Here is a 14,570-nt window from a genome sequence, read left to right as displayed (position 1 = left end):
GAAAATCAGTTGGGTATAGATCTGCTGCTGGCTGTATCTTCTTAATTCACAAGATGCAAAACCCTGTGCCTCTCCCTTGCAGGCTACTCTCCTGCTCTGATGTGACAGGAAACACGGAAGTTTTTTGAAAAGCATAAAAGATGCTAACATTTCAGTCAAGCCATCTGAGTCATTACTTTCCATTGTCTATCTCATCTCTCAGTTCCTGAGGGAAATTCAGCCAATAATATTGAAAGTTCCAACTTTGACACTGAAAGAAATGACTCTTCACTCGAGATGCCCAAACAGATGTTGAAATTCTACAACCCCTGAGATTCAGAAAGGGAGCTATGATATTTGCACTGCTACTCTTCTAGCATGTTCTAAATAAAAAAGATCAGGAGGCACGGTCTCCCTTTATGACTCTATGACCTCAATCATTCATTCAAGATATCCGATTGCAATCAGTGGAAAGAATGGTGAGCTATAGCTAACAAGGGGTCTATGATCGAGCCATTTCACCTCTTTGGGCTTTGTTTTACTCATTTGTGAAATTAACACGATGGGATCTCCTACAGCCCCTTTTCATTCTAATTGGTTATGGTTGTGTGTTTTCTTGTTACTTACTTTTGCTCTGGGAACAGACAAAGGAGGGTGCAAGGCAGGGAGTATGGAAAACCTTCGTGGCCACACTCTTGACCAGAAGTCCACATCCAGGAAAGCATCACGCTGGAGAAGCTCCTTCCCTACCTGTGGAGCGCTGTGTTCTAGAACATCACTTGGGCTTGTGCTCCTACAAATACCAGGACCAAGTCAATGACCTTTTCACCCCATAAATCACAGGGGGGACATTTAGTGTCATGAGAGTGGATATCTCAGGAGGCTCCAGATCCAGGGTTGGTCCTGAACCTAATAGGAGCCATCAGATAATGCCTGTGTGTTTTTGAGCTGAGAGTGCTTTTGAAGACACGGGGGAATGAAAGCTTAAGGAGAGGAGCCCCCAGTCAGCAAATCAGCGGTGCCACAGCCACGCCAGGCAACAAAAATAAAAACCTCACTAAAATCTTGGCTTAGGTGATGTCAGGACTCTCACTCAAGCTTTCTCATAGCTACATCTTTGGTTTTTAAGTTTATTTATTTTTGAGAGAGAGAAAGTGTGAGTGAGGGAGGGGCAGAAAGAGAGGGGAGAGAGAGAATCCCAAGCAGGCTTTGCACTGTCTGAGCACAGCCTGACTTGGGGCTCAAACACACGGACTGTGAACTCATAACCTGATCTGAAGTCAGACACTTAACCAACTGAGCCACCCAGGCATACCAATAGCTACATTTTTCTGAAAGGCCTACAATCGTCCCTAAGAATTTTTTTTTTTTTTAAACAAAATACCTGTTTTTCTTACCAGTGCAGAGCTGCTTTGGGGATATTTAGGGGGATTTCCCTCCCTATGTTTAGAACTAAGGATATGGATCCATTCTTTCCCCCACATAGTCATCTGTAACCACAAACACCAGGCGGAATTATCTCTCCTTTATCAATGCAGTCCAGTTTAGCTGCTGCCAAGTTTGAGCTGAGCAGTCATGGGGCTTGTCTTCAAGTTCTGGTTCGGTTGCAGGGTGACCTTGGCCAAGGTATTCAGTCTTTCAAAGCTTCAAAGTATCACCTATAAAAACAAGGATAATACTATACATCCCTCATAGGACAGTCCTAAAGATTAAATGAGATGTCTAGCACATATCAAGAGATCAATTTAGGGTTCCTGGGTGGCTCAGTCAGTTAAGCGTCCAACTTTTGGTTTCAGCTCAGGTCATGATCTCCTGGTTTGTGAGTTCAAGCCCCACCTTGGGCTCTGTGCTGACAGTGAGGAAACCTGCTTGGGATTCTATCTCTCTCCTTCTCTCTCTGCCCCTCCCCTGTTTTCTCTCTCTCTCTCAAAATAAGTAAACAAACTTAAAAAACATTAAAAAAAGAGATCAATTGGGGCGCCTGGGTGGCGCAGTCGGTTAAGCGTCCGACTTCAGCCAGGTCACGATCTCGCGGTCGGTGAATTCGAGCCCCGCGTCAGGCTCTGGGCTGATGGCTCAGAGCCTGGAGCCTGTTTCCGATTCTGTGTCTCCCTCTCTCTCTGCCCCTCCCCCGTTCATGCTCTGTCTCTCTCTGTCCCAAAAATAATAAACGTTAAAAAAAAAAAAAGAGATCAATTAATTTAAGTGTTACTATTTTATCATCAGTAAGCAATGATACATTCCGTGGCACGAAATTAGCAGTACACAAACATTACGTCTGTTCCCCACACTTCCTTGCCCCCCCTGCAGCTAGGTGGAGCCACGAGCTAGTTCTACATAATGGGCTGGAGAAGAAGTATGATGTGTGTCATTTCTGGGTTGAAGTATAGACAAGCCAGTGCACAAGTATGTAATGCCTCCCACCTACCATGGTGGCCGAGGAGGCAGCATGTTCCAGAGACGGTAGCTACAGATGGCAAAGCCTCCATTGGCCCGGGTGTTTGAATGAACACATGCAGAGAGACTTCTTTTCTGGATAACCTGTGACGCACGCGTAATAGCAGAAGTAAGAAATAAATCTTTGCTGTGTTAAATCGCTTGACTTGGGGGCCGATTTTCTACCGCACGTCACATGGTCTATCCTGCCTAACACAACATATAATAAACTATTCGTGTTTTGTTGTCTACGTGTCTTTCTTTTTAATAGATCCTTGAATACTAGTCCCCTTATCATTTATTACCTCCTTTTTAAATGTTTATTCATTTATTTTGAGAGAGATAATGAACATGTGAGTTGGGGTGGGGCAGAGAGAGAGAGAGAGAGAGAGAGGGGAGAGAATCTCAAGTAAACTTCATGCTTAGCACAGAGCCCAACATGGGGCTCGAACCTACGAACTGTGAGCTCATGACCTGAGCTGAAATCGAGTTGGACACTTAATTGACTGAGCCACCCAGGATATATTTTATTTATGCATTCATCTCCTGATGGACAGTTGCATTGTTTCCATTTTTTGGCTGTTGTGATTAATGTTGCAATGAACTTTGGAATACAAGTATCTGAGTACCTGTTTTCAATTTTGGGGAATATATGCCTATGAATAGAATTTCTAAGTCATAGTATTTGTATGTTTTATATTTTGAGGACATATCAAATGGTTTTCCACAGTGACTGTTCCAACTTCTCCACATCCTCAACACTTATTGTTTTCTTTAAAAAATATATAGCCTTGGGGCACCTGGGTGGCTCAGTCGGTGAAACGTCTGACTTCAACTCAGATCACGATCTTGTGGTTCGCCAGTTCAAGCCCTGCATCGGGCTCTGCGCTGACAGCTTGGGCCTGGAGCCTGCTTCGGGTTGTGTCTCCCTCGCTCTCTGCCCTTCCCCCACTCACACTCTGTCTTTCTCAAAAATAAACATTAAAAAATTAAAAATATATATATGGTCTTAAAAAACATAGCCTTTCTAGCGTGTGTAAGGTAGTATCTCACTGTGATTTTGATTTACATTTCTTTTTTAAAAATTTACATTTCTTAAATTAATGTATTTAAATATCAATCTTAATGATTTTGAACATCTCTTCATGTGCTTATTGATTATTTGTGTATCTTTTTTTGAGAAATGTATATTAAAGTCTTTTATCTATTTTTAAATTGTGTTCTTTGTTTTTTCATTATTGAGTCGTATGAGCTCTTTATACATTCTAAATATCAAATCTTTATCTGACGTGTGATTTGCAAATATATTTCCCATCCTGTGGATTGTTTTCTCACTTTCTTGGTGTTTTTGATATTCAACGTTTTTTTTATTTTGATGACATTTTATTACTTTATTTGTTCTTATTGCTTAAGCTTTTGATGTCATATTTAAAAACCTGTAGTTAAATCTAAAGTCGTGAAAATTTAACCCTATGTTTTCCTTTAAAAATGTATGGGTTAGCTTTTATATTAGGTCATTGATCCATTTTGAGTTCCCTTTTTGTATATAATGTGAAGTAAGGATACAACTTTTATTTTTTATGTATGAAAATCAAGTTGTCTCATATCATTTGCTGAAAGGCTCTTCCTTCCACCTTCAATGGGCTTGTCATCCCGGCAAAAATCAATTGGCTGCATATATATGGGTATATTTCTGAACTCTCAATTCTACTCCATTGATTGGTTAGTCTATCTTTTTTTAACTAATTTTTTTAAATTCAAGTTAGTGAACATACAGTGCAGTATTGGTTTCAGGAGTGGAACCCAGTGACCCATCACTTACATCAGTACCACGCTGTTTTTATCACTATAAATTTGTAGTAAGTTTTAAAATCAAGAGGTGTGATTTCTCTGACTTCGTTTTCCAAGATTGCTTTGGCAATTTTGAGCCCCTTCCAATTCCGCATGAATTTTAAGATTGGCAGTTTAGTGTTGGCCAAAAAAGGCTACTGGAATTTTGAAAGGAATTCTGTGTAATTTCTGGATCACTTTGGGTCGCAGTGATGTCGTAAACTAAAACTGAAGTTTCCTTCTCATGAACGTGGGATATCTTTCAACTTATTTGGGTCTTGTTCAATTTCGTTCTGCATTATTTGATAGTTACTTCAACTGCACGGACAGTGCACAAGCACCTGCAGCTGAGATCCTGGAGCCTCCCTTGTCATGGGAATGCCCACACACCTGACCCCAGATCTATGTTCATGCCTTCCTCACACACCAGCCGCAAGGCTGTTCTATGAGCACCCATACCTAAAACACCAGCACTACCTGTACCCAAAGGTCCATCAAGTGAGTGAATAAGCGAAGTGTGGTTTATGCTTGCAAAGGAGTATTTCTAGGCAACAAAAAGGAATGAAGTACCAGTACTTGCTACAATATGAATAAACCTCAAAACCATCATGACAAGTGGAAGAGGTCGGTCAAAAATGATCCCATTACGATGTAATGGATGATGGGAATATACAGACTAGTACAGAGACAGAAAGTAAATTGGTGGTTTCCTAGGGCTGGTGGGAGGTTGCAGAACAATGGACCTTGACTGATGGTTGGGTATGTAGTTTCTTTGTGAGGTGACAGAAGTCTTCAACAATTAACCAGGGTGACGATTGGACAAGTCTGTAAAAGTACTAAACACCAGCGCATTGCATACTTTGGTACATTTTGTGGTATGTAAGTTACATCTCAATAAAGAACTTTACAAGGAACCTACTACTGATACAGGCAAGGAAATGCATGCATTATGCTAAGTGAAAGAGGCCAGACTCAAGAAGTTGCATGTTGTATTTGAAAAGCAAAACTATATGGAGGGGTCAGCAGATCAGAGGTTATGAGAAGCTGGGGGATGAGAGGGGTTAACCATAAAGGAAGCAGGACACAATTTCGGATGAATGGGACTGTTTTGTATACTGATCTGGGTGATGTACTGTATATGTTTATCCAAACTCTCAGGAACGAACATACTGAAATGTATGAACTTTATTTTATAGAACTTATGACAATGTAAGCCAAATGTATCTGTGTGCTCATTTAACAACTCAAGCAAAGTCCTGAGACTCAGTTAAGTTTCTTCTGTAGATAGATTGGATGAGGACCTCTGGATGTCCCCAAAGGGGTCCTGTTCCTCTGAGAACTCTAGGTCTCTAAAAGTCTCTACTCAGTCATTAGCCTCTGAAATCCCAACATGGTCCCACATGATATCACTGTAGAGGGACTGGACTGTGTGCAGAGCCCCTTTGGTCATTAATTTGCAATTAGGTATAATCTAACTTAATATGTGCAATACTAGAATGTAGAAAATGAAAAATGCCAATGAAAAGAATCAAGTAAAGGCTATACGGGAGGAGAGGAAGGTCATGTTCATGGGTTAGGAGACTTTAATATGCCAATTTCCTCATGCTGATTTACAGATTCAACTTAATCTCAATCAAAATGTGAAGAAGAATTTTGGAAATATTAGTAAGCTGATTGAAAAAATTATAGAAAGAGGTAAATCTACTAGAATACTTAAAGTAGTATTTAAAAAGAATAAAGTTGAAATATACACCTTACCTGATTTCATGACTTACTCTAAAGCTCTATTGAGAAAGTATATATACTTTGTGTGATTTAGTAGGTAGAATTAATTTCATGTATTCTTTGCCATTTCATGAGATAATTTTAATTTAAAAGATGTTATATATTATCCATTTGGCAATATAGTTTTGAAAACATGACTTTTTCCAAAAGTGGGGAATATAAGTAGTGAGCAAGAAAATAGAAGAAAAACTAGTTATGTCTCATAAAATGTTCTAAAATTCTTTTCTAAAGAATTATATAATAGGTAATGAGCCATATTATCAAATATATCAACTGTTGGGCTCATAGTTTAATTAATTGATTGAGTAATTTAACAAATGTTTACTGAGAAATTAGTGTGAAACAGGCTGTATGTTGAGGATGAAGTTGTTAGTAGTGAAGACAAAGGTACCCTTCTTATGCAGTGTACATTCTAGAAAGGTAAGTGAATAAAAAAGGGACAAATAAATAGAAATAGCTGAGTACTGATTAGAACTATGATGGATTAAGTAAGTTGGGAACAATGTCCATAGGAGTGGGGTGACTATGGTACAGTAAAATTTAAGGAAAGACCTGAGGGAAGTGAGGGAGCTTTCTGAGCATTGGCGACAGCATGTACAAAGGCCCTGAGGCAGGAATGAGTTTGGATTGTCCGGGGACGGTAGGGAGCTCAGTGTGAGGGAGGAGGACGGAGGAAGTAGGAAAGCAGCAGGACATGACGTAGCTCATAGGAAACTAAAGTATCCCTGTGTGAGAGACACGAGCCATTTCATAGTATTTCCAGAGAGAAAAATAGCTACAATTATCACTACTCAGTGCATGTATCTTACACAGTTGGGGTTCTTACAGAAAAATTGAGAAACTGCTCTATTATCATTCGATCCCCTTTTCTGGTACTCTGGTCTTCTTGCATTTGAAAGTTATCATGTCACCATACTTCTACCAAACGACTTTCTGAAGACATAAAGATGAACTCCTTCAAGATTTTACAGATATATAGCTCTGAAAAAAAAAATTGTTCCAACAAAAAAGCACATACTTTTATTAAAAAGTCCATGTCATGGTTTTCTTCATTTTGGACTCTTAGAATTGTTTTTTTAAACTAGAAAAAAAATTTTAAATGCTGAACATTAATTTATACTCTGATCTACAGTTATTTTGACTTTCTTATTAAAAACTAGCCATACTCTTTTAACAAATTTCCCCTCTTGAGTGTATGTGCACATAGAGGACCCTTGCATGCACTTCCCTTCATGGGTTTGAGCTGCGTTTTACACACACACTTGCATTGGCGTGTGGTGGAAAAAAATGTGAACAGGTGAATAAATCACATATAATTAAGGTTCATGACAAGAGTGCTCTAAACACTTTAAGGTCTTCATGGCTATTCTCATCCAGATATTACACAACTGGATTATCTTCTTTTTTATCTTCTTTTTTAGTGAGAGACTTTTGAAGAGGAAAGTATCACAGCAGTAATTTAAGTGCAATGTGGGCTGTAAACTGCAAGTTAATGCAGGGAGAAGATCTGACAGGAATGAAGGTAGGTCACCATGGATTCTACAACCCTAGGAGGTGAAGCTTAGAGACAGGTTTGCCTTCTCAACAACCTTCTTGAAAGCATTCTTGACCTCTTTGTTCCTCAGGCTATACACCGCAGGATTTAGCATGGGAATGACCATAGTATAGAACACAGACACAATTTTGTCCGTGTCCATGGAATGGCTGGAGGTTGGCTGGGAGTACATAAACATGACTGTCCCATAGAAGATGGAGACTGCAGTGAGGTGAGAAGCACAAGTGGATATAGCTTTCAGGTATCCCTCTATTGAGGGCATTTTCAAGATGGTGGTAAATATGAACAGGTAGGAAATCAAAATAACCAAAAGACCAAACAAGATGTGGAAGCTTGCTACCAAAACAAGAACCAGCTCACTGACATGTCTATCAGAACAAGAGAGAGAGACAACTGCAGGAATATCACAGAAAAAGTGATGGATCACATTGGACTTACAGAAGGAGAGGTGGAATGTGTTTCCAACATCCACAGAAGCATTCAGAAAACCAAAAACATAGGAGCCTATAGCCAAACGAGCACACACACCTGTTGTCATGGTGGTGGTGTAATGGAGGGGTTTGCACACCGCTGCATAGCGGTCATAGGCCATTGAGGCCAAGAGGTAACTCTCCACCGTGGCAAAGGCTGCAAAAAAGAACATCTGAGCAGCACATGCATTGTAGGAGATGACCTTGTCTCTTATAAGTAATCCAGCCAGGACCTTGGGAGTGACAGCTGTAGAGTAACCAAAGTCCACCAGAGACAGGTTACTGAGGAAAAAGTACATGGGAGTGTGGAGACGGGAGTCCAAGAGAATCAGCGCCATCATCCCCAGGTTTCCAACCACATTGATGAGGTAGATGAGGGTGAACATGATAAAGAGGGGGGCCAGCATCTCTGGGTCACTGGTTAGTCCCAGCAAGATGAATTCAGTCACTTCTGTGTTGTTCTTCATGGTGTTCTTTGGGAATCACAAGATGCCCTGTAGTGATAAGAAATACAGAAACAAAGTCATAAACAAATGAGAGATTGAAGTGAAATTCATTCCATATTGTTTGTGTATACACACACATATGTACACAATATTTCATGATAGCAATAATTTTTACTCACAGGTTTCTCCAGATTTAAAGTATGGACTAGACAGTAAAAGTTAAGGCACAAATTATCTGTAGAGTTTGACACTGTTAAAACTGAAAGATATCCATGAATTATTTTCCAACTTTTCAATTCTGTGAATTTGTAAACAGTGGTGTAGAAAATGTAGTTTCTTGATTATGATGAATCATCTTGAATGAATCTATATATCAATTCAGTTTTTCTCAGCCTAGCAAATGCTTATATCTATGGTCCTTATGTGCCGGAAAAAGCTCTAGACACTTTGTATGAATATTCAGTTATTATTCTCAACAAATCTATGAGATTGATTACTTGTTACCCCCATTTAACGTGTGAAGCACAGAGCTTGAGTAATGTATATTTAAGTTTACAAAATTATTATCGCCAAAGCCAAACTTAGTGCTCGGGTAGAGTGATTCCCAAGTCCACTGGTCTCACCTGAATTTAAATCACATTGAATTTAACTTAATTCATGATCAGTCTTTCTCCCATGTCATAAACTCAGTGTTTGGGGTTTCACAGTGACGTAACCAAGAGATACGTCCATGGTGCATGTGGTATAATCACTGTAGCAGTAGGGACTCAGACAACCAGCAGAGGCAGTCTGGGGAGGGCATGGCATTGAGTATAAAGCTTGGGCTCTGGGACCAGGTTCATGTCAGTCTTAGCATTCACCACTGAGGAGTCTTTAGTCCGAACCTAACTCCCTGTTTTCTTCATCTACAAAATGAAAATAGTAATGAGACTTCACTCAAGGTATTATTGTAAGACCACTGTAAGAATTAAATGAGGTAGTATATAATAATATAAAAATCAAAGTGAGCAAAATGAGGAGTATTTAGTAGAACCTGATTAGTGTAAGGGATAGTATTCTTAGTAGGATGGGATGATAGCCTCTCTGTTGGCTTTAGAAAGGTCTGGGGTGACACACAAGCTCAGTGTGGTTGAGTGTTTGGTCTGCTGGCATCCCTCTTCAATATGCTTTATATCATAGACTCAGTTGGTCTCCTGGGCTCTTCTGTGTCTTCAGTGTTTCTCAGTCTGTCTGTCCTCTGCCTACATGAGTGGCTGTTTCAGCTACCGCATGGGAGCCATTCTTTTGCTTCATTTCTTTCTTCAGATCCATGTTTTAGTTTGTGTTGAAAGTGTCCCCTTTCTTAAACTCATTCTTTCTCTCTTTATTTTTATCCCACAGTCGAATCGCAGGGATCACTGGGTAGAAGTTCCTAGTTTGTTGGTCTTTAGCCTGAAGATCTGTGTTTTGGCCAATTACATGTTTTAAAATTGTTTACTTGAATGTCATCTTGTGTAGGAATCGTATTTTTAATCTTTTCATTTGACTTGGATGCCTTTAGAAGGACATTTGTCCCTTGCTAATCATTGGTTCACTGCTGTCCTCCTTAATTCTTTCAACAGATAGTGAACAAGATAAAATTAACAGCTACTCAATCAGAGCACACCTATCCATCTATTTTTAAAATCTCTTTTAGGAGAGCAGCATGATAATGTTTCACAATGATCAGTAAACTCCCCACGGATGGAAGTCTTGATACATGTGTCTAGCCTCAAACCACTGCTTTAGACGTGCCAATGAGAAAAAATGAAATATGGTCTTTTGTAGCAACGTGGATGGAACTGGAGAGTGTTATGCTAAGTGAAATAAGTCATACAGAGAAAGACAGATACCATATGTTTTCACTCTTATGTGGATCCTGAGAAACTTAACAGAAGACCATGGGGGAGGGGAAGGGGAAAAAAAAGTTAGAGACAGAAGGAGCCAAACCATAAGAGACTCTTAAAAACTGAGAATATTCTGAGGGTTGATGGGGGGTGGGAGGGAGGGGAGGGTGGGTGATGGGTATTGAGTAGGGCATCTGTTGGGATGAGCACTGGGTGTTGTATGGAAACCAATTTGACAATAAATTTCATATTAAAAAAAAAGAAATTTATTTCTGTGCTTAAATAATTCATAGTATGTGTAGATGCCCTGTTGGTTTTGCTTGAATTACATTTCTCACTGAAAGTGTATATAGGACATAGAAGCTTACCTTGCTGCTGGGAAAGAAGGAACAGTCAATCCTGAAGAGTTAGCTTGGAATCAGAAATTCAGCCATGGGATGATGCCCACATACTGAGAGAGATAGTCTTTATCAGGTACTAGTCAAGTAGTTCCAACATATTTATAAGGTAAATAAAGATGAAGGGAAGAATGCAACATGGAGCCAGGAACCTATGTTGAAGTGCCGAATCCACGATGCAATCTTTGTGTACCTTCTTATCTCTAAAATGAAGCAGAAAATTGCTTCTCCCGCATGATTCGAGAAATTTGTCTGTGAAACAGGCTCTATGACATGCCTGTCCCAGGGGTTATCATTCTAAAGTCAACGAATATAATTCTCATCTTGGGGCGTGTTCCCTGGCCATCATTGGAAGTTCATGACAAATCCTCAGGTGAGGATTTGGCGGTGGGAGGAAAGGGTATGTACTAATGACTACTAACATTCAGACAAATATATGATGGCCAAAGGGGTTCAGCACATGTCTGCTCCTTTTGAAATGAGATCACATTGAGACATACGGGGAGTTTTAAAAGCTATTTCATGGGGATTAGGAGGGAATTACAGAGACATAAGGTCTCTGGGGATGTCCCTCAGGAGGGCATCTGTAGCTCTTACCTCACTTTTCTAGGAAAGTATCAATTAGCTTTCCTATGGGGACTTGATTGGACATGTTGAGGGTGCACACATGTTTTTATATTACTTGTTTTCTCTTTCTCCCTGCTTTCTAATTTTTGAGACAGAGAGACAGAGCATGAGCAGGGGAGGGGCAGAGAGAGAGGGAGACACAGAATCAGAAGCAGGCTCCAGGCTCTGAGCTGTCAGCACAGAGCCCGACGCGGGGCTTGAACACACGAACTGTGAGATCGTGACCTGAGCCGAAGTCGGATGCTCAACCGACTGAGCCACCCAGGCGTCCCCCTGCTTTCTAATTAAAGTGTAATTTACAAACAGTAAAATTTATAGTTTTCAGTATTGTAGTTATTGAACAACTGTTCAAACTGGGTCAAATTTATCCAGTCACACCACCACTAACAGAAACACAATATAGAAGAGTTCCATCATCTGAACAAAATCTCTGAGCTTCTTTGCCATCAACCCTCTTCCTGCCCTCAGGTGATTACTAAACCATTTTCTGTCCATATTGCTTTGCTTTTGTAGGAAGGTCATTTAAAGAGAATCTTAGCACATGTAGCCTCTGATTCTGGCTTCTCCCAGTTAGCATGGTGCATTTGAGACCCATCCATATTAGCTATATTAATTTCCTAGAGCTGTCATAAAAAATTACCACAAACTGGATGTCCTACATAACAGAAACTTATTATCTCACATCTGGAGGCTAGAAATCTAAGATCAAGCTGCTAGCAATGTGGTTCTGCTGGTTCTCTCTGAAAGCTGTAAGGGAGTATCTGTTTCATACATTTCTCTTAGCTTCTGGGTAGTTTGCTGGCCATCTTTGGCATCCCTTGTCTTCTGCTATCACATCCTGATCTCTGTGTTCATCTTCACATGGTGTTGTCCTTGTGTGTATGTCTCCCCAAGTTTTCCATTTTTATAAAGACACCAGTCATAATGACTTGGAAGCCCATTCTGTTCCAGTAGGACCTTATCTTAATTATTACATCTGTAGTGACCCTATTTTTGAGCAAGATCATCTTCTGAGGTACTAGGAGTTAGGACTTCAACATATAAAATTTAGGAGACACAATTTGACCCATAATATATCAGTAGTAATTTTTTTTTCATTGCTGGTTATATTCCATTATATGGACATTACAGGTTATTTATGTGTTTCCAAGTTGGGGGACACTAGTGTCCCATCTAGTATCTCAGAATTAGGAATAAAGTATATCTAAACATTTGCCTATTTTTTCATGAACTAGATTTTAATTTCATTTGGGTAATTATCTCTGAGTTAGATTGCTGGGTCAGATAGTAAGTATACATTTAATTAAGTAGAAACTACCTGTCTCTTTGAGTGTTGACATGGAGAGAACCTACCCCTTCCCAGACAACCTGTGTTATGAACTTGTACTATCATATGTGGGAAACAAATCTGTAGTACACTGAATAATCACTGCCAAATATGAGATCTTGTCAACCGGAATGTGTTACGCTTTCCATATAGCAAAGACTTTGCAATTATGGTTAACTTAAGGGCATAAACTTGGTAGATTATCATGGGTTCATTTTCGGACCCTAAAGGCAATATCCAGTGTCTTTATGAGAGAAAGGCCCAAAAAATGGAAGAGTAAGGATTCCAAGGGTCTGTAACTCCACAGAAACGCTAGCTAAACAAAACAAAAACAAAAAATAAGCCAAACTATCAGAAGAAACTTGGTTTCAGATGTATGGAAAATACCAAAACGTATAACAACCAAGTAAATGTCAAATCATGAAAATGACTCATCTATAGTGTTTATGGAAACAAGTAGGTGACAAGCAGGTAAGTGACCTCAAGCTACAACAGAGGCATGAGACACCACACGCAAAGCATATAGTCAATAATAATAGTTTAGAAAACTCATGAAACAAACAAATACAATCTACGACAAACAAAACAATAAAAGCAAAAACCTGAGTTGGACGGATCTGAATTCCCAAGGTTAGCACACTATATATTCACAATATTCAGTTTTCAACAAAAATTGACATGTGAAGAGAAACAAGAAAGTATATCCCATCCACAGGGGGAAAAAAAAAGAAATTAACAGAAACTTCCTGAAGAAGCATGACATTACACTTATTGGACACAGTAAAAATTGTACTGGACACAGATTTTTAAATCAACTGTCTTCAATATAATGAAGGAGCTAAAGGAATCCAGGATAATTATGTCTCAGCTTTAGAGAATATCAACAATGATACAGAAATGATCATAAAAGAACTACATATAAGTTCTGGGGCTGAAAATACAACTGAAATGAAAAATTTACTAGAGGGTTTGATCATTATTTGATTAGGAAGAAAGAATAATTAGCAAATTTCAAAATATTTCAAATGAGTTAATCAGTGTGAGGAACAGAAAAAAAAAGAATGAAGACAAGCCGAACAGAGCTTAAGAGACCTGTGGATCACCATCAAGTGTACCAACATTTGCATAATGACAGTTCCAGAGGGAGAGAAGAAAGAAGAGGCAGAAAGAGTATTTGAAGAAATAAAGGCTAGAATTTCCCCAAATTGGATTTTTAAAATGTATCTTTACATTGAAGTAGCCCATGAAACAGCAAGTAGGATATCACAACCGCATTCTGTGAGGTCAATATTACCTCAATAAGAAAGCCAGATAAAGACATTACAAGAAATGAAAGCTACAGGCCAACATTTCTTATGAATATAGATGCAACAATAACCAACAAAATGTCAGTAAACCAAATCCAGCTACCTAATAATATAATTGTATAGCAGGACTTAATAGGATTTATCCTAGGAATACAAGGATGGTTCAATATGCAAAAAGCAACCAATGTCATAAGCCACTTAAACAGAATCAAGGAAAAGAATATGGTCATCTCGGGGTGCCTGGGTGGCTCAGTCAGTTAAGCATCCGACTTTGGCTTAGGTCATGATCTCGCAGTTTGTGAGTTCGAGCCCCGGTCAAGCTCTGTGCTGTCAGTTCAGAGCCTGGAGCCTGCTTCGGATTCTGTGTCTCCCTCTCTCTCTGCCCCTCCCCTGTTCACGCTCTATCTCTGTCTTTCAAAATATGAATAAACGTTAAAAAAAATATGATCATCTCATTGATTTATAAAAAGTCTTTGACAGGGGCTCCTGAGTGGCTCAGTGGGTTAAGCCTTTGAGTCTTGATTTCAGCTCAGGTCATGATCTCA

General features: G+C 39.4%; 1 protein-coding gene across 1 annotated transcript; it reads right to left on the bottom strand.

Moving 5' to 3' along the window:
• Positions 1-7,577: 7,577 nt before the first annotated feature.
• Positions 7,578-8,522, bottom strand: LOC112865033 (olfactory receptor 5B3-like). Its single transcript, XM_025928085.1, has one exon. The coding sequence runs from the start codon at positions 8,520-8,522 to the stop codon at positions 7,578-7,580; it is 945 nt and encodes a 314-aa protein (XP_025783870.1).
• Positions 8,523-14,570: the final 6,048 nt, after the last annotated feature.

This window comes from Puma concolor, chromosome D1 (assembly GCF_028749965.1).
Source record: "Puma concolor isolate L17-30 chromosome D1, mPumCon1.1.hap2, whole genome shotgun sequence".
NCBI classification, from domain to species: Eukaryota; Metazoa; Chordata; class Mammalia; order Carnivora; family Felidae; genus Puma; species Puma concolor.
Note: the sequence above shows the minus strand (reverse complement) of the source record. Positions and strands in the feature narration are given on the sequence as shown.

Bases quoted from the DNA above. Each gene is read 5' to 3' on its own strand.
- LOC112865033 (XM_025928085.1), bottom strand. From the start codon at position 8,522: ATGAAGAACAACACAGAAGTGACTGAATTCATCTTGCTGGGACTAACC.